This window comes from Microcaecilia unicolor, chromosome 3 (assembly GCF_901765095.1).
Source record: "Microcaecilia unicolor chromosome 3, aMicUni1.1, whole genome shotgun sequence".
In the NCBI taxonomy this organism is placed as follows: domain Eukaryota; kingdom Metazoa; phylum Chordata; class Amphibia; order Gymnophiona; family Siphonopidae; genus Microcaecilia; species Microcaecilia unicolor.
Window position 1 is genome coordinate 239,305,527 of NC_044033.1, and position 20,629 is coordinate 239,326,155.

At 43.1% G+C, this 20,629-nt stretch overlaps 1 protein-coding gene across 1 annotated transcript in view; it reads left to right on the forward strand.

Annotated features, from left to right (window-relative positions):
- LOC115464479 (vomeronasal type-2 receptor 26-like) overlaps positions 1-16,644 on the forward strand; it is a 32,032-nt gene extending 15,388 nt beyond the window's left edge. The window contains exons 3-6 of the mRNA XM_030194855.1: positions 3,492-4,286; positions 10,524-10,751; positions 13,641-13,767; positions 15,746-16,644. Coding sequence (XP_030050715.1) covers positions 3,492-4,286; positions 10,524-10,751; positions 13,641-13,767; positions 15,746-16,644 — 2,049 coding nt within the window. The remainder of the gene's footprint in view (positions 1-3,491; positions 4,287-10,523; positions 10,752-13,640; positions 13,768-15,745) is intronic.
- The last annotated feature ends 3,985 nt before the right edge of the window (positions 16,645-20,629 follow it).

Genomic DNA, 20,629 nt, shown 5'->3' on the forward strand with positions numbered 1-20,629 from the left:
ACAAGTCTCAAAAAAGTGCCCCAACTGCCCAGATGACCACTGGAGGGAATCAGGGATGACCTCCCCTGACTCCCCCAGTGGTCACTAACCCCCTCCCACCAAAACAAACCCACTTTAAAAACTTTTTTTCCAGCCTCTATGCCAGCCTCAAATGCCGTACCCACCTCCATGACAGCAGAAAGTGTTCTATCCTCTGACAGCCTTTCCCTGGTTCTGATGTGGCTCGCAGGTGAATGTGACACCTTTTCTGTTATGCGCACTGCAGAGTCACATCAGCAGTGCATTGTGGTGGGTGTAGGGTATTAGGCTTCGTAATTCCACTAGCTTGTGGCAAATGCTCACGATGTTGGTAGTTGGTAGGCTCTACTCCCATGGTGCTTTCCCCCCTGCTAACTGGGTCAGAGGGTGTTCAGTTTTGTTTCCGGTAGTCCATGAGGTAGTGGCCATTTTTGTAAGCCAGTTTTAGATCCCTTTCACGTGTTAGCCACGTTACAGAACTTAGTTCTTACCTTGAATGTGGCTGAAAGAGGGCATTGTACAGCATTCTGCCAGCTCTGACCTACTGCTCATCTCAGTACCAGGGAGACTCGTTGCCAGTGGGCCCCAACCTCTGATGTGCAGTTAACTGTGAGTAAAGGTGCTTATTCCAATAAAGGACGTTTTCAGAGCGATTAGTCTTCAGGTGTAAACTGGTGTGCCAATGTTATACAGCAGCAACAAGTCCTAGAGGCCTGCGTGTATGCAGGTCCCTGGAGCACTTTTAGTGGGTACCGTAGTGCACTTCAGGCAGGTGGACCCAGGCCCATTCCCCCCACCTGTAACACTTGTGCTGGTAAATGGGAGGCCTCCAAAACCCACTGTACCCACATGTAGGTGCCCCCTTCACCCCTAAGAGCTATGGTAGTGTTGTACGTTTGTGGGTACTGGGTTTTGGGGGAGGGGGTTGGGTGCTCAGCACCCGTGGTAAGGGAGCTATGCATGTGGGAGGTTTTTCTAAAGTCCACCGCACTGTTGGTGTCCTGGCATATCAGGCGGGCCAGTGTACTACGAATCCTGGCCCCTCCCATGACCAAATGGCTCGGATTAGGACGTTTTTGAGCTGGGCATTTTTAGTTTCCATTATCGCTAAAAAAAACAAATGCCCAGCTCAAAAACATCCATTTTTTCGAAAATACGGTTTGGTCTGCCCCTTCACGGACCAGTTCTCGGAAATAAACGCCCATGGAGATAGGCGTTTGCGTTCGATTATGCCCCTCTATCAGGCTTATTTTCGAAAGAGAAGGGCGCCCATTTTTCGACACAAATCGGGAGATGGGCGTCCTTCTCTCAGAGTTGCCCAAATCGGCATAATCGAAAGCCGATTTTGGCCATCCCCAACTGCTGCCCATCGTGGGGACGACCAAAGTTCCCAGGGGTGTGTTGGAGGTGTAGCGAAGGCGGGACTGCGGCATGCCTAAAAGATAGGTATCCTCGAGCGATAATGGAAAAAAGAAGGGCATCCCTGACGAGCACTTGGCTGACTTTACTTGGTCCATTTTTTCTTACGACCAAGCCTCAAAAATGTGCCCGAACTGACCAGATGACCACCGGAGGGAATCGGGGATGACCTCCCCTGACTCCCCCAGTGGTGACTAACCCCCTCCCACCCAGGGGCTTAGCCAGACACCCAATTTTGGGTGGGCCTGAGCCTAAAGTGAGTGGGCATAAAAATCCCATCCGGCATCTCTCCCTGCACTCCCCCCCCCCCCCCAGGCGACCAATAATTTCTCAATTCCACCCTCCCCTCCTTCCCTTCATACTTTTTCAAATCTTCAGTGATTCACTGTCAGCAAACAGTGACTCATACCCGCTGCTCTTACCAGTCCAGAGCCTTCCCTCTGACCTGGTACCATTATTGTGGAAACAGGAAGTTACATCAGAGGGAAGGCTCTGAACTGGCATGAGCTGCAGGTATGAGTCGCTGTTTGCGAAACATTGAAAAATTGAAAAGGTACAGAGAGGTTGGGTGGTTGACAGATGCCAAAATGTCTTTGGAGGAGGGGAGGGAGAGATGCTGAGAGTCTTCTGCTGACGAGGCTTGAGGCTCGCCAGCCACATCAGAGTTGTGCCACTTATGGGTGGGCCTGAGCCTAAAGTAGGTGGGCCTGTGCCCACCCAGGCCCACCTGTGGCTACGCCACTGCTCCCACCCTGAAAAAAACAACTTAAAAAACTTTTTTTGCCAGCCTCAAATATCATACTCAGGTCCATTGCAGCAGTATGCAGGTCCCTGGGGGGGAGAGAGGTGTGTGTGTGTGTCAGTGGAGGCATAGTGAAGGCGTTGATGTCCTTCTTTCAAACATTTTGGATGTCCTGAACTGCCCCCCCCCCCCCCCCACCACAGGGACAGCCAAATTTCAAGAGAGTGGAATGGAGTGGCCTAATGGTTAAAGCACTGGTCTTATAATTCAGAGGTAGCAGGTTCAAATCCCAATACTGCTACTTGTGATCCAAAATCCAAATAAATAAATAAAGGGGGTGTCAGAGGCATAGCAAAGGCATGGATGTCCTTCTCACAAAAACATCCACATTTTGGACATTCACTGCCTGTCGCAAGGACGGAGGCATAGCGAAGGCACCTAACACTTGGACGTCCTTCACCCATACTTAAAAAAAAAAACATCCCTGACGAGCACTTGTACATTTTCACCTGGACTTGTGTTTTTGAAGGTTGTAGACAGCAATTTATTTAAGGTTGTAGACAGCTATTATACACGCAGCTTGGCTACGTGTATGAAGCCATCTTTGGCATGCACAGAGCAGCCACGCATAACGCTTGGCTGCTCTGCGCTGGGTTCCCCTCCTTAGGAAGGAAATCGTGTGCAAATGAGCTAACAGCGAGCAGCTCATTTGCATGTGATTTCTTTCATGTATGCCCGTTCCTTTCCGAATCGCTAAGGGATCGGTAAGGGAAGGGCTTTTTCCGTTCAGTTAGTGCATCAGTAAGTCCACTGCAGTGCCCCCTAGGGTGCCCGGTTGGTGTCCTGGCATGTCAGGGAGACCAGTGCACGACAAATGCTGGCTTCTCCCACAACCAAATGATTTGGTCGTTTTTGAGATGGGCATCCTCGGTTTCCATTATCGCCGAAAACCGGGGACAACCATCTCTAAGGCCGACCATCTCAACATTTAGGTCGACCATCTCTAAGATTCACCTAAATGTTGAGATTTGGGCGTCCCCAACCGTATTATCAAAACGAAAGATGGGTTTCCCCGCCCCTTCGCGGGGACGTCCTGCGAGGACGCCCTCAGGAAAACTTGGGCGCCCTGTTTAATTATGCCCCTTCACGCCATACTTTGTATTGTTATTTGAATATTTTTACTGCATTTATTTTCTATTGCTTTTGTTTGATTTATTCTTACTATACACCGCCTTGAATGAATTCTTCCAACAAGATGGTAAATAAATCCTAATAAATAAATATTATTATTTTATTTTTTATTTTTTAACAGATCAGTTTCATCTCGCAGAATCTTCTAATGAGTGACACAGTTAAGTTTCCTTTTTTCTACCGGACTGTCCCTAGTGAAATGCACCTCTGTGCTGGGATTGTCAGGTTACTAAAGCATTTTGGCTGGACCTGGGTTGGTATCATTGCATCCGAAGACGAAAGCAGCCTGAGGGCAATTCAGATCCTGAGAGAAGGGATTGAGCAGAATGGTGGCTGCATTGCATTCATAAAACTATTCATTAACAACAAGATCAATGTAATTACAATGGTAAAAATATATAAAATAATAATGGACAGCTACATGTTACCAATTAAAGTGATCATTCTCTATACTAATGCAGAAAATATATTCCATATACCCGTTTTTTTAATGATCCCTGGGAAGGTCTGGATCACCAAAACTAAACTGAATATGCCCTTGAAAGTTAATGGAAAACCTAATATAAAGAACAACACCTTATCTTTTGCAATTGTACAGAAGAAGATCCCAAGCTTTACAAAATTTATTCAGGAGGTGAACTTTACCCTGCTTCCAAGTGATGATTTTACTAAGCAGTGGTGGACGGGCCTGTGTGACAACCAGTGTCCAAAAGACATAATAAGATCCTGCAGTTCTGATGTAAAATTGTCAGCTATTCTACCCTGTAACACCAACTACATTAAGAAGAGCAATAGTGTATATAACGCAGTGTACGCCCTGGCACACGCACTGCATGACATGCTCATGTCTGGCTTTGGAAACAATATCACATGGAGTAGAGAAATGTGGAAATTATCCGATTATTTACCATGGAAGGTAACATCATTTGTTATGTTGTGTTGTTCAAAAGAAAGAGAAAGTGAGACAAAGCAAAATGGGAAAGCAAAGACTTTGAGGAAAAGGAGACTCAGTGCACTGGAGACTCTGTGATCCCAGAGAGACACTGAATCGCCACGATCACAGAATGTTTTTCATAAGATTCTTTACAAGAGGAATAGCTGAAGAAGTGGGGAAAGAAACAAAGCATGGTTAATGTGATTCTTTTCACCTTTTCTACACATATACCCCTAATTCTATAAAAAGCACTAAAAATTACACATGAATGAGCTAATTAGCATCAATAAGGTGGCATTTTATCAAGCAATATTTGATGCTAATAAGAGTCAGAAAAGGGGGCGTGGAAATGGGAGGAACATGGGTGGATCAGGGCAGATCCCAGGCTTGACTTTTAGTTACATGGGTAATTATAGAATAAGGGACTCCACACCTAAGTCTAAGCAGGGGCATTTGTACCACATTTATGCTGGTACAAATGGCTGCACTAAATATAAGCGTGATCCTGGGCTTAAGCACTAGCCTATAAAACATGACTAACTTTAGGTGTGGTTTATAGAATAACCTCTACCCCCTTTTTTCAGGCGACATTTCATGAATTCCTCCCATAGGGGTAGATTCAAATAAGGGAGTTAAAAAGTAGGCACCAAAAATATGAGCACTAAAGGGGAGATTCCATTTATGGTGCCTAAAAAATCCATGTTGAAAACATTGCCAACTAAGCGTATTCTATAAGCGGTGCCTAGATATAGGCACGGTATATAGAATATGCTTAGTTGATATCTCAGCAGCTAAAACTATGAACCTCCATTTACACCAATAAAACATAGTTATCATCAATGCTAATTAGCTTGTTAAGCTAATTAAATTACACACATTGTTATAGTATATGCTTGGATTTCAGCAGGATCTCTAGGCGCGTTATATGAAATCTGGTGGCAGAGAGTGGAGGTAAATGGAATCCACTCGGAGGAAAGGAATTTCTGCAGTGGACTTCCTCAGGGGTTGGTGCTGGGGCCGATTCTGTTTAATACATTTGTGGGAGATATTGCTGAAGGGTTGGAAGGAAAAGTTTATCTTTTTGCGGATGACACGAAAATAGTCAATAGAGTGGGTACCCTGGAGGGAGTAGAAAGGATGAGAAGGGATCTCCGAACTTTAGAAGAATGGTTAGGGTCTGGCAGTTAAAATTAAATTACTTGTTACTCATGGAGACCACCATGCAGCTGCAAGGCCAATTATATCACCCAATAATTAAACAATCAGACCTTGCTTATATAGTTCAAATACACATTAATCTTTTGCTTCATAAAGAGTAACTACCTGTTTAATGCATCATTGTGCTATCTCTCTAATTATCCATCTTGAAGTCCACTATTATTACACAGTGTTCTCCATATCCTTTGCCATAAAATGTCCTTGTTATAGCCAGCAATTATAATGTTGATCCCCTTCTTTGATTCCTTTTCTTCTTATACCAAGCACAAGCACAAGTAAAGACCTCACAGTTCACTACTCTTCTAAATGTTCTCCTTTTCATTCAGCAGGTCATTTCCTCGTGCCTCCCAACACAGGTAACACTTCCTAAGTATTGACACTGTTACACCTTTAAGTAATATTTCCTTTGCTTCTCGATGTGGGACCGCATTTCGATTACCATCTTCTTCAGGAGAAGAGTCCTACCCCTTTAACAAAGTATACAACCACCATAATGTTAAGCTATATATCTTCTATTATTAACCATATATCATTTTAAATCACAATTAACTCAAGAAACGGCTGCTTACCAGTGGGGCTAGCGTCCACCAGGTGACGGCACCAATCATTTCGAGCGGATATCCTGAACTCTTTATATATTAATGTGATGCAGACACGTATCGCACGCTGTGGCCAATCACCACTCTACTTCTAAATTTAACCCGTCCGGAATGACATTATGCCACATACAGATAAATCTTTGCTCTGTGTTCAATAGTGCTTGTTTGATGTCAACCCCCTCTCCATTTTCACCTGAGATATAACCACAAATCTGACATGGTCTATTGTGTGACCTTTCTCACCCCAGTGGGTTACTAGAGGGGCCTCTTTGCGTGAATTTTTAATGTTGCTGATGTGTTCCACAATGCGAGATTTTACTTTCTGTTTCGTGTGACCTATATAATAAAGGCCACACGGACATGTAATACAGTACACCACTTGAGAAGATTTGCATGTGGTGTCCTCTTTCAAATAAAATTTCTTGTTTGTCCCAGGTATTACAATATAGTCTGTGTGCATTGAGTATCGGCAGTACACGCATCTGCCTCACGGGGCATGGACCCCTCTATTACCCCTGTTGTTAGACCTTTTTAAACACTCCCCTACATTTCTACTGCGTCTATACGCAATTTTTGGGTGATTGGTAATATGCCCCAGTATTTGTGAATGATACCACCTATGGCATGGGCTTGGGTGGAATAGGGAAGTATGCATACCAATTGATTTTCTCTTTCTTTACTGTGGGGGGGGGGGGGGGTTAATAACCATTCGCAATGGGAGTATAATGCTCGTTTAAATGCTTTTCTGACCACCTTATGGGGGTACCCTCTCATAATGAATCTTTTTACCATATCTCCTGTTTGTTTTTTAAACTCCTGTTTAGTAGAGCATAACCTACGTAGCCTAAAGAACTGGCCGACAGGCACACCTTTTTTCAAAGATACTGAATGAAAGCTCGAGCAGTGCAACAAAGTGTTTCTGTCAGTTTCTTTTCTAAAGATCGATGTATCAAAACCCTTAGCTCCTTGTTTATTTACCTTTATATCCAAAAGCTCTATTTCATTCGTACTTATTTTGCTTGTGAATGAAATATGAGGGTCCACCCCATTGATGTATTCAATAAATTTGTGCAAAATCTCCTGGGCTGACTTTTATGGTCTATGCCCTGAGAATGGCAAGGTCATATCAGACTCGGGTATAAAGTATCACATACCATGTAAAATGAGTTTATCTTGTTGGGCAGACTGGATGAACCGTACAGATCTTTATCTGCCGTCATTTACAATGATACTAAATTACTATGGGGTTAAATGCCAATTCTGTAATGATAATTCCACGTACAATGTTTGGTGGAAGATCCAGCAGTTTTCTTTGTTCAGAGGAGCTCTCACACCAATGCTTCTATCTGGGTTAAGCTCCCTAGCTCCTCCTCATCATAAACTTTTAGCAAGGCAGAGAAGGGTAAATATTACCTCAGCTATTGTATCAAGTAAATGATTATTTATCCTGGTAAACTGCTTTGACAATCACCCTCAATTTCTCTAGCTTTGGTCCCTCTCTTTTCCTTTCTTTCTCATTTCTCTGTTTTTCTTTCATTCTCTTCATTTTTTCAGACTATGAAATCTAAATAAGCATGTATTATAAATTAGATTTTAAATATCTGATTCTTCTATAGCCCTAGCTATATATATTTTTATAATGATTTTTCTATAGCCCTATCTAAATATATTTTATGTTTTCATAATAATAATCATACTGTCACCTGGTATTGATAGTTCTGTGATTCACACCTGCTTGTCCTTTTTTTCAACCACTGTTCGGTCTGGTATATTAGGATACAAATAGACAAGCACCTACCACATATAAGACATGATTTAACAGTGATGTTAAAATAAGAAAAAGCAGGTGTGAATCAGTGACTTCTAAAGAGCAGATGATAGTTGGGTTGAAGAGAAATTTCTGAAGTAATGCCAGTAGTAATCAGCGCCCTTGGTGTAATCCCCAATAACCTGGACAACTAGCTAAATACATTAGGCCAGGATTGGGCAACCACGATCCTCAAGGGTGACAACCCAGTCGATTTTCACCATTTCCACAACAAATATATAGTGGAAGCTGTATATGCAAATCAATATCATTCGTATTCATTGTGGAAATCTTGAAAGCTCGCCTGGGTTGCAGACCTTGAGTACATAAGTATATAAGTGCTGCCATACTGGAACAGACCGAAGGTCCATAAAGGCCAATCCAGTTTAAAAGTACCTGGCAAGATCACAAAACAGTACATCCTAGAAGTAAGCAGTGGATTTTCCCCAAGTCCATCTTAATAATGGCTTATGGACTTTTCTTTTAGGAAGCTATCTGAACCTTTTTTAAACCCCGCTAAGCTAACTGCTTTTGCCACATTCTCTGACAATGAATTCCACAGTTTAATTACATGTTAAGTGAAGACATATTTTCTCCAATTTGTTTTAAATGTACTACTTTGTAGCTTCATTGTGTACCCCCCTAGTCTTAGTATTTTTGGAAAAGTAAACAAGCGATTCACGTCTACCCATTACACTTCACTCATTATTTTATAAACCTCTATCATATCTCCCCTCAGTTGTCTTTTCTCCATGCTGAAGAGTCCTAGCCACTTTAGCCTTTCCTCCTAGGCAAGTCATCCCATCCCCTTTATCATTTTTGTCGCCCTTCTCTGCACCTTTTCTAATTCCACCATATCTTTTTTGAGATGTGGTGACCAGAACTGCACACAAAATTGGAGGTGCGGTCGCACCATGAAATGGTACAAAGGCATTATAATGTCCTCATTTCTGTTTTCCATTCCTTTCCTAATAATACCTAATATTCTATTTGCTTTCTTAGCTGCCGCCGCCGCACACTGAGCAGAGGGTTTCAAAGTATCATCAACGTTAACACCTAGATCCCTTTCCTAGTCGGTGATTCCTAATGTGGAACCTTGCATCATGTTACTATTGTTCGGATTCATCTTTCCCACATGCATCACTTTGCACTTGCTTACATTAAACGTCATCTGCCATTTGGGGGTGTGTGGGATTTTGTGACCATTGGGGAAGAAAGGGGAGATTATCCTTGGTTCCCTGAAATGGTCATCTGGTCATTTAGGGCACTTTTTGTGGATTATTTGTTAATACTACTACTACTACTACTACTACTACTATTTAACATTTCTAAAGCGCTACTAGGGTTACGCAGCGCTGTACAATAAAACAGGTCTAGACCAAAACATCCAACTTATAGCCCTGGATGTTTTTATTTTGTTCTATTATGGCAGAAAAATGTCCAAGTGTTAGGAACGCCCAGATCCCGCCCTTAACATATGCCCTTATGACTTGAATGCACTTCTGTCAGACGTCAGAGAAAAATGTCTTAAAATTGTTTTCGAAAATACTAATTTGAATGTTAAAATGTCCAAATGTAGATATATGCCACTTTTTGGACTTTTTCTCTTTAGACCTAGGCAAACCCATTAAGGGGAGGCTGAACACAAATGGGCTGAAGGCTAATGAAGACAGGAAGGGGGGGGGGCGGTTGGTCAGCGAGGGGAATGAGAGCATGGCAAATGGTATAGCAATCAAGGGGAGGAAAGGGTTAAAGAAATAAGGAGGAGCCTAAAGGAGGAGTAAAAAGCAAAAGAGAAAGCGGGGGGGGGGGGGGGGGGGGTAGGTGGCAGTTGCAGAGAGGAGAGAACACAGAGAGCAGCGCTGACCCAGCCCACCTACCCTATGGCCAGAGCGGTAGTTGTCGTGGCCTGGCATTACTCTATGTCAGTTATACGTTACCAGCGCTGGGTACACAGCATCTTGGCAGATAATAGTTATAAGTTGATGTTAAATATTTGGATTAAAGTAGAAATGTAATTAAAGAATTATATGCCCGCTTGCTAGCGGACATATTGACAGAAAGAATGGTGACACAGCTTGGACGGTCGGGAGGCCCAGTACATCGGGTGTGTGGAATGAAAGATAGGTGCATCCTTCAACGGGATACGCCCAAAGAACAACGGGTGCTCACTGAGACAGCACAGAGAGGAAACACAGGGTGCTTAGACGGCACACCTGTGAGGTAACGAAAAGTAGCAATTGAGAAAGGGCTGTGTACCTAGGCAACAGCTAAATGTTAAAATATAGCAAGTTGAATTAATATTGTATGTAAAGTTTTTTTTATAAATGCAATGCTTGAAGTCATGGCTGCAGCCAAAATAAATTCCACTTACAGTTGAAATAAGACTATTGTGTGGTATTTTTAGTGCAAAAGGAATACCTCTGAGTGTATACCGAGTGCCCAATTTGTGAAAATGAGTCCCAGAAGTGCTTTGTAAATAAGCCCCTGTGTAAAGCATTATATAATAATAATAAAATAAATCTGAGCAGAAATATGTTTGAACTTGCCAATTAACTTGACAGATACATTCACTATTGAAATTCTAATTTTTAGCTTCATCATTATCTGAAAAACGTCCACTTTAAGAACAATCTGGATGAAGAGATCTTTTTTACTGAGAATAGAGACCTGAACACTGGCTATAATATTATAAATCTGGTCCATCTACCCAATGGAGTACTGCATCGAGAAATTGTTGGAAGTTATAATCCTTACGCTTCCCAAGGGCAGGATTTCATCATCAATGAGAAGGCAATTGTATGGGAGAGTTCATTCACCCAGGTCAGATTTAAGAAACATTACAGAATGAGGGAAGTCGTGGGCCACGTTGCATCATGTATACTGTTAACTGTATCTGTGTAATCGGGTTATCTCAATTTTACACAACGCAAAAATAATAGAGCAGTAGACCTGGCAAATAGGTTTTAAAATTGATAAAGTAGTATTTATGTTCAGAGAAAGCTGAGAATATGAACAATTCTGAAGAAGATATTATTGTAAGTCTTCCATACATATTTGTAAAGATTTCAGATATAGAATAACGAAATATGACCAAAAAGTGTTTTAAATAAATGTTTTTATTCTAATTAAGATGTGTTAACTATTAGAATTAGTTTAAAATGTTAAATAACCATAGAATCTTTGTTAACATGTGCAGAGATGAATAACCCTAGTTAAAATATTTAAGTAAGCTGATACAACTAAAATTCTGGGCCAAACCCTGGCAGCGCTATAGAAATGCTAAGTAGTAGTAGTAGTAGCAAACCAGACAAAAATGTAAACCCCAACAATAAAAGAACATATAAACTCAGCTGAATCTTTTACAGTAAGTGCATTGCAACTCTGTTACAGATCCTTTTCACTTTAAGTCCACATGGAACAACTTTAGACCCCCTTTTACAAAGCTGCACAGCAATGTCGACACAACTACTACTACTACTACTACTATTTAGCATTTCTATAGCGCTACAAGGCATACGCAGCGCTGCACAAACATAGAAGAAAGACAGTCCCTGCTCAAAGAGCTTACAATCTAATAGACAAAAAATAAATAAAGTAAGCAAATCAAATCAATTAATGCGAATGGGAAGGAAGAGAGGAGGGTAGGTGGAGGCGAGTGGTTACAAGAGGTTTCGAGTCAAAAGCAATGTTAAAGAGGTGGGCTTTCAGTCTAGATTTAAAGGTGGCCAGGGATGGGGCAAGACGTAGGGGCTCAGGAAGTTTATTCCAGGCGTAGGGTGCAGCGAGACAGAAGGCGCGAAGTCTGGAGTTGGCAGTAGTGGAGAAGGGAACAGATAAGAAGGATTTATCCATGGAGCGAAGTGCACAACCTATTCAGAGGAGTGGCCTAGTGGTTAGGGTGGTGGACTTTGTTCCTGGGGAACTAAGAAACTGAGTTCGATTCCCACTTCAGGCAGAGGCAGCTCCTTGTGACTCTGGGGCAAGTCACTTAACCCTCCATTGCCCCATGTAAGCTGCATTGAGCCTGCCATGAGTGGGAAAGCGTGGGGTACAAATGTAACAAAAAAATAATGGGCTGTGTTGGCATTACTGTTGCTAGTACAGCTTTGTACTACTACTACTACTTATCATTTCTACAGCACTACAAGGCATACGCAGCACTGTAAACCATATACAAAAAGACAGTCCTTGCTCAAAGAGCTTATAATCTAGATAAGACAGGTAAACAGACAGAACAATTAAGGGTAAGGGAATAAAGAGGTGAGGATAAAAGGTCAGGGCAAGTGAGTTAGGTGTCAAAAGCAGTGGTAGAGAGGTGGGCTTTGAGTAAAAGGGGGCCTTAATCTTTAATGTAGTTAAGAAAATTTCTTCAACAAGGCTTTTATCTAAGCATCAGCTAAGTATAACAAATTTTGTTGTAGGACAATAGCAACTTTCCATTAAGCAATATAAACCTAGGCAGGTAAGTATTTAGAGTAAACCTCAGGTAAGTTAGTTTCTCGCTTAATTGTGTGAAAACACTCTTAAAATTGTATTTTTGACTCAGTCTGTACACGTGGTGTGTGTTCGTACTGGTGAAGAAGACTTATCTGACTTCCAATTTCTTTTTTCTTCCACATTGGGGCTAGCCCTTTTCATCTTTCTTCAGCTGAGGATCTTTGACTCTCTGCTTATCTCTGTGTCCTATAAGAAGAAATCAGGATGCCTACATACTGTCACGGCAGGAGCGTAGCCAGACCTGCCATTTTGGGTGGGCCCCAATTTAACCTGGGTGGGCCCCCTTCCCACCCCTACCCCTGTACAGTTATTTTAAAACTTTCCCTCTGCCCTCCCCAGCATCTGCTTCTCTCTCCCTCCTTGGCCTACCTGGGCAGTGCTTTCTCCCTTCTCCATCCCCTCCCGAGTTTTGCATTTCTCCGCTCTTCTGCCTGCTCTCCCTGTCCGTGTGGTCTGGTCATTTTTACTGCCCTGAAGCGCCATTCTCCCTCAAGCACCAGTGATTCCCATAGCCTTCTGTCTGCGTGCGTTTTCGGGGCCTCTCCTCAGGGGCACGGCCCACCTTTGCAGAAAACAGGAAGTTGCAGAGTAGGCGGGACGCACCTAAGGAGAGGCCCCAACGACGCACGTTGGCAGAAGGCTGACTTTGGGAATCGCTGGTTCTGGAGGGAGAACGGTGCTTCAGGGCAGTAAAAGTGAGCAGACCACATGGACGGGGAGAGCGGGCAGAAGAGGCAGGAAAAGATTGGAGCCTCAGTTGGGAGAGGTATGCCACTGGTTGGGGCTAGTTAGGGTGGGCGGGCCTGGAGCAAAAGTGGCTGGACCTGGGCCTGTCCAGGCCTGCCCGTGGCTACGCCCTTGTTGGCCTCTGCCTAATTCTTGTCATTGTTATAAACACTGTCCCTTATTGCTGAAACAGATACATCCTAAGTAGATTTGGCAGTTCAGAACTCCACTTTGTGACTATACTGAATTATTGAAAGCAAGAAGGCGCAGCGTGAGTGGATGTGAACAGCTTATTAAGGAGGGTCCTTAGTTTTCAAAGTAACCTGAAAAATAAGAAATAGCAGCACACATGACATTTCTGTTCCAAGCTGAATTTCAGAGGCTTGAAAGCATGCTTTGGCCCATAGGTGGACAGATATAGAAACCTGCATTTTATCACAGGTGAATGTTATATCAAATTACCCAGATTCTTCTTTTAATATTTAGACACCTCCTCAATCCAAATGCAGTGAGAGCTGCCTCCCTGGCTTCAGAAAATCAGCTAGGGAGAGACAACCCATCTGCTGCTATGACTGTATTCCGTGTCCACAGGGAGAAATCTCAAACCAAAGTGGTGAGTGATATTATGTGGCATGTCAGTGACTGAGGGTTATTAGCTATGATGGTGCTCATTTTCAAAAGAGAAAAATGTATCAAAAGCAGCACAAAACAATAGATGGATATCTTTTCTCACCAACTTGTCTAAATTGTGATTTTCAAAACTCAAATTTGGGACTTTTTACTCTATAGTTCATCTAAATTGCAAGGGGGCAATGTTGGAGGTGTGTTTTGGGTGAGATTTGGGTGGGCTTTAAATATGGATATTTTTCTGCCATAATGGAACAGAAAAAAAGGTCCAAGGTAGAAAAGAAGTACGTTTTTCTCAAGACCCGTTCTAATCTCCAAGTCTGAAAAAGGTGCCGTGCGAGGGGCATAATCGAACGCGAACGCCCATCTCCATGGGTGCCTATATCCGTGAACGGAACAACCCGCATTTTCTGATAATACGGGTTGTGCGGGGCAAATGCCTAGGAGTTGGCCGTTTTTCAGTTGGGCGCTATCGGTTTTCAGTGATAATGGAAACTGAAGGCGCCCATCTCAAAAACGAACAAATCCAAGGCATTGGGTCGTGGGAGGGGCCAGGATTTGTAGTGCACTGGTCCCCCTCACATGCCAGGACACTAATTGAGCACCCTAGGGGGCACTGTTACAAATTAACAAAAAACAATAAAAGAGCTCCCAGGTGCATAGCACCCTTCCCTTGTGTGCTAAGTCCCCCAAATCCCCCCCAAACCCACTGCCCACAAGTCTACAACATTACCATAGCTCTAAGGGGTGAAGGGGGGCACCTACATGTGGGTACAGTGGGTTTTGGGGTTTTTTGGAGGGCTCAGCATTAACCAGCACAAGTGTAACAGGTAGGAGGGGATGGGCCTGGGTCTGCCTGGCTGAAGTCCACTGCACCCACTAACAACTGCTCCAGTGACCTGCATACTGCTGTGATGGAGCTGGGTATGACATTTGAGGCTGGCATACAGGCTGGGAAAAAAAAGTTGTTAAAGTTCTTTTTTTTTGGTGGGCGGGGGATAGTGACCACTGGGGGAGTCAGGGGAGGTCATCCCCGACTCCTTCCGGTGGTCATCTGGTCATTTAGGGCACTTTTTTGGGACTTGTTCGTGAAAAAAAGGGTCCAAAAAAGTGACCTAAATTCTCGCTAAAAACGGCTATTTTTTCCATTATCGGCGAAAGCTGCCCATTTCCGTTCGGCTGATAACCACGCCCCAGTCCCAACTTCACCACGCCTCCGACACGCCCCTGTCAACTTTGGCCGTTTCTGCGATGGAGTGCAGTTGAAGACACCCAAAATCGGCTTTCGATTATACCGATTTGGCCGCCCACGGGAGAAAGACGCCCATCTCCCGATTTGGGTCGAAATATGGGCGTCTTTCTTTTTCGAAAATAAGCTGGATAGCCAACCAGCTGATCACTGGAGGGATGAAGGCATGTCTTTTGACCTGGAACAATGTCCAGGAAAGAGGAGAAAGCATGCAAATGTTTCAAAAGATAAAATGCTACCTCCAAGCCTTTAAAAGCAAATATTATATGGTCCGTGAGCATCGGGCTAATGTTTTGAAGCCCGATGCTTCAGGATGGTAAAATGATCAATTAATGACTAAAATGCGGTGAATTAAAAATTGCTGCAGTATTTTTAGGGTCATAATGCACATTATATGGCCTTACTCAAGCCACCCCTGAGTTGAAGAAAAGGGCTGAGATAAATAGGAAACAACACCAGTCATGTGTTGTTTTTTTTTAATTTAGTGAAATGAGTTGAAATTATTCTTGGCAAAGTGTCTGTCTACTGTACATACTGATTCTGATTTGTAACTGGTTGATCTGCATCAAAACTACTTCACCAAACTAAACATCAGGATATTATAAAGAAACATTATTTGCTGTAGTCTGAATATAGAGAATTAATTTAAGGTTAATGCACTATCCCAAAATCAATACTGTTTATGAGATATTGAGACTATATTCATTTTCCTCAGATATGGACAACTGTGTGAAATGTCAAGATGACCACTGGCCCAATCATAAGAGAGATACCTGTATCCCAAAACCAACAATTTTCCTGTCCTATGAAGAGGCTCTTGGGATGGCTTTGACTATCAGCAGCATTTTCTTCTCTCTTATCAATGCAATTATTCTTGGAATCTTCATTCATTACCGAGACACACCTATTGTGAGAGCCAATAACTGGAGTATCAGCTATATCCTCCTCATCTCCCTTATGATCTGCTTTCTATGCTCCTTGATGTTCATTGGCCATCCTGAGCCTGTGACCTGCATTCTCCGTCATACTACCTTCGGGATGACTTTCTCAATCTCTCTCTCATCTATTCTGGCAAAAACCATCACTGTGGTTATGGCCTTTCATGCAACCAAGCCTGGAAGCAAGCTCCGGAAATGGATGGGTTCCAGGATCTCATATACTATAATACTTTCCTGCTCTATTTTTCAGTTTATTCTCTGTCTCATCTGGTTGTTTACTGCTCCCCCATTCCCATATCTTAATATGCAATCAGAAACGGGGTCAATACTAATTGAATGTAATGAAGGGTCAATGATTGCATTTTACTGTGTTCTGGGTTTCCTGGGATTTCTGGCTGGTATCAGCTTCATCATTGCGTTCTTATCAAGAAATCTACCTGACAGTTTCAATGAGGCCAAGTACATTACTTTCAGCATGCTGGTGTTCTGCAGTGTTTGGATTACTTTTATCCCAACATATCTGAGCACAAGAGGAAAATACATGGTAACAGTGGAGATATTTGCCATACAAGTTTCCAGTCTTGGACTGCTGGGATGTATCTTTATGCCCAAATGTTGCATTATCCTATTGAGGCCTGATATGAATAGCAGACAATATGTAACCAAAAACAACTGAAATGAATGGGGTTTTTTTTTAATGCTGTAGAAGTTCAAGCTGTGCTAATCAAATTTGTGGCATTATCTTTGATTTGCGTCTTTAATTGATGCTTAGGGTTTCTATCCCTTATTCTTGCATTTGCTCCTAGAACCCTAATACTCAAAGGGTCCGATATTCAAAGTAATTTAAGTGAATAGGAGAGGCTTTGCCCTCTTAAATCCCCTTGGGCTGCCTATTCCTCGATGTTCATTGGGCATATCCCTCCAATTAATGCTCAGTCTTCACCTTCCTCATTTTACCTATACTTGTTTATCCAACGTGTTATGCCCTCATGTTCTTTCCCGTCCTTCAGACTTCTGTGTCATTACACTCTTTATATTGTAACCTTTTGTAAGATTGTAAGCCACATTGTGTTCGCTCTAGTGGGAAAATGTGGGGTATAAATGTACCAAAAATAAATAAATAATAAACCAGACTGTACCACTGAATATCGCTTAGCAGAGTTTAAAAAAGGTTCGGGCAACTTCCTAAAGGAAAAGTTAATAGACCATTATTAGATTGGACTCGGGGGAAATCCACTATTTCTGGGATAAGCAACATAAAATGTTTTGTACTTTTTTGGGATCTTACCATGTATTTGTACAAACTTAGATTGTGAGCCCTCCTGGGACAGAGAAATATCCAGTGTACCTGAATGTAACTCACCTTGAGCTACTACTGAAAAAGGTGTGAGCAAAATCTAAATAAATAAATTTGTGACCTGGATTGGCCACTGTTGGAAACAGGATGCTGGGCTTGATGGACCTTTGGTTTGTCCTAGTATGACAATACTTACGTACTTATGCCTCTGAACTGCACTAAAAAAATGTGCAGGTCAGGGACAGTACAGGGGGGTGGGGTTGGGGCGGCAGCATTATAAGGAGTCCAGCATTATGCGGGTGCCTTTAATATTCAATGCCATCACCCTCATTTCTCAGCGGCTTAATTTAGGACAGCTCAAAAGCTGTCCTAAATAAGGCCGCTAAGAGATCTCACAATGTCATTTTTGCAATTCCTCCTATCATTAACATATCTAAAAAATGTCTTGTCCCCCATTTACCTTAGTAACGTTTTTTTCTTCCATTTGTATCTTTGCTTTCCTGACTACTCTATCAGCTTCTCTTAGCTTTTCCAGATATTGTCATCTGTTTTCCTCTTCATTCAGTCTCTTGTAGTTTATGAAGGCTAATGTGGTTTTCTTACCTTTTCAACTATTACTAACTTTGGTACCTTCTTAAGGTGTCCTTTCACTAAGAGCGGGTTTTGGGTGCACGCCGGTCCATTTTCAGCGTTCTTGTAAAAAAAGGCCTTTTTAAAATTTTTGCCGAAAATGGACTTGCAGCAAAATCAAAATTGCCACGTGTCCCTTTTGGGTCTGAGACCTTACCGCCAATCATTGACCTAGCAGTAAAGACTCACATGGTAACCAGGTGGTAATGACCTATGTGCATGAAATACCACTTGGCATGTGTCCGATATGCGAGCCAAAATTGAAATTACCGCAAGAGCTGGTCGGTAACTCCATTTTGGTGTACATTGGAAACACATAGACTCTTACGCAGCTTAGTAAAGGGCCCCTAAGAAATTTACCCTGCAGGGAAGACAAGGGGGGGGGGGGCTGGAGAGCTGAGGGAAAAGGAGGAGGCCGCACCCTGGGAGACCAGGCATCTAATGGGATAAGGATGGTGGGTTCAGTTGGGGGCACAAATCAAGGACACAACCGAACAGGGCAAAGATCATTTCTGTCAAGCTACTCAGGGTGGCTAATGCCAGGGCTCTCGCTCTTACGTTGACGGGATAAACCGGAGCGGCAGCGCACTCACACCACTTCCCCTCACCACGTTTCTCTCTCTCTCACCTTTCATCCACCTGCCATGCAGTACGAGATCCCTCCCGTTGCACCTTGCCGGGTCTGCGCTAATTAACAACAGGCTTTCTCCCCGGTCCACCTCTGTGCCCCCCCCCAAATTGCAGAGCTGGCTATTCCCAGGGAGAGAGTTAGCTGGCTCTCTCTCTCCGGGCATAGCCAACCTATACTAAATGGCTAGCCGCCTTACTTTCAAAAGAGAAAGACACCCATATTTCGAGCAGGGACTGTCTTTCTTCTATGTTTGTGCAGCGCTGCGTATGCCTTGTAGCGCTATAGAAATGCTAAATAGTAGTAGTAGATCCAAATCGGGAGATGGGCGTCTTTCTCCCGTGGGTGGCCAAATCGGTATAATTGAAAGCCGATTTTGGGCGTCTTCAACTGCACTCCGTCGCGGAAACGGCCAAAGTTGACGGAGGCTTGTCGGAGGCATGGTGAAGGCGGGACTGGGGCATGTTTATCGGCCAAGAGATGGGTGTCCTCGGCCGATAATCGAAAAAAAGGCGTTTTTAGCGCGTATTTGGGTCACTTTTTTTGGACCCTTTTTTTCACGAACAAGTCCCAAAAAAGTGCCCTAAATGACCAGATGACCACCGGAAGAAATCGGGGATGACCACCCCTGACTCCCCCAGTGGTCACTAACCCCCTCCCACCCAAAAAAAAACAACTTTAAAAACTTTTTTTTCCAGCCTGTATGCCAGGCTCAAATGTCATACCCAGCTCCATCACAGCAGTATGCAGGACCCTGGAACAGTTGTTAGTGGGTGCATGCACTTCAGGCAGGCAGACCCAGGCCCCCCCCCCCTACCTGTTACACTTGTGGTGGTAAATGGGAACACTCCAAACCGCCCCCAAAACCCACTGTACCCACATCTAGGTGCCCCCCTTTAGCCATAAGTGCTATGGTAATGGTGTAGAATTGTGGGCAGTGGGTTTTTGGGGAGATTTGGGGGGCTCAGCACCCAAGGAAAGGTAGCTATGGACTTCAGAGGTAGTTAACTTTTTTTTTTTTATTGTTACAAGTGCCGGTGCCCGGTTGGTGTCCTGGTATTTGAGGGGGACCAGTGCTCTACGAATCCTGGCCCCTCCCACGACCAAATACCTTGGATTTGTTCGTTTTTGAGCTGGGCGCCTTCAGTTTCCATTATCGCTGAGAAACGAAACCGCCCAGCTCAAATCCGCACAAATCTGATGCATTTGGCTGGCACAAACCGTATTATCGGAAAAAAGATGGACGCCCATTTTTTTCGAAAATATGGTTTGTCCCGCCCCTTCACGTACCCGTTCTCGGAGACAGACGCCCATGGAGATGGGCGTTCGCATTCGATTATGCCCCTCCACGGATTTCTGAACATATACAGGCTTATTTTCAAAGCACTTTGGGAGGCTAAGTTCCATAGGTTTCTATGGAACTTTGGGAGGCTAAGTGCTTTGAAAATATGCCTAATAGTATCATTAATGGACAAACCTTTAAATGCTCAGTTGGGTATATATCATATATATGCTAATCTCAACTTTGTTAAATGTTTCAGACATATCCATCTATTTGTTCCCGTGATATAACTGAATCCTATTATTCTGTCTCACTGTATTTTCAAATGTAAGCCATATTGAACCCGACTTTGCTTGGAATAATGTGTGATAAATGAAAGAAAAAATAATCTTTTATCCTCCATCTTTTAAGACACTGCCTACCTGCTGAATAGTGATGGCACAAGGAAAGCAAGTTTGGTCCAGTGAAGACTAACTCAAAATAACCTGGCTGTTCCTTAGCTGGGCCCTAGTATTACCATATTGAAAATGCGACCATTCCAAGCCTCTGTGGTTATGCTCCACTAATAAGTTAAAAGATTAACTGGATTTCTTGAAAGGATTATATAAATTTAGGATGCATCATGACTAGGGACACACACATATGCTTATTTATTCAGTATCACAATTCTTCATGTATAGCCACAAAACAACCTTTTAGGTGGATAGTGTTTACAATGAGATCATTTTATTACCAACCAGACAGAGATAAGAGTTTTCAGTTTTGGCACAGTATAAGTTATCAATCATATACCTAAGCTCTCAAATTTAATATGAAAATCCAAC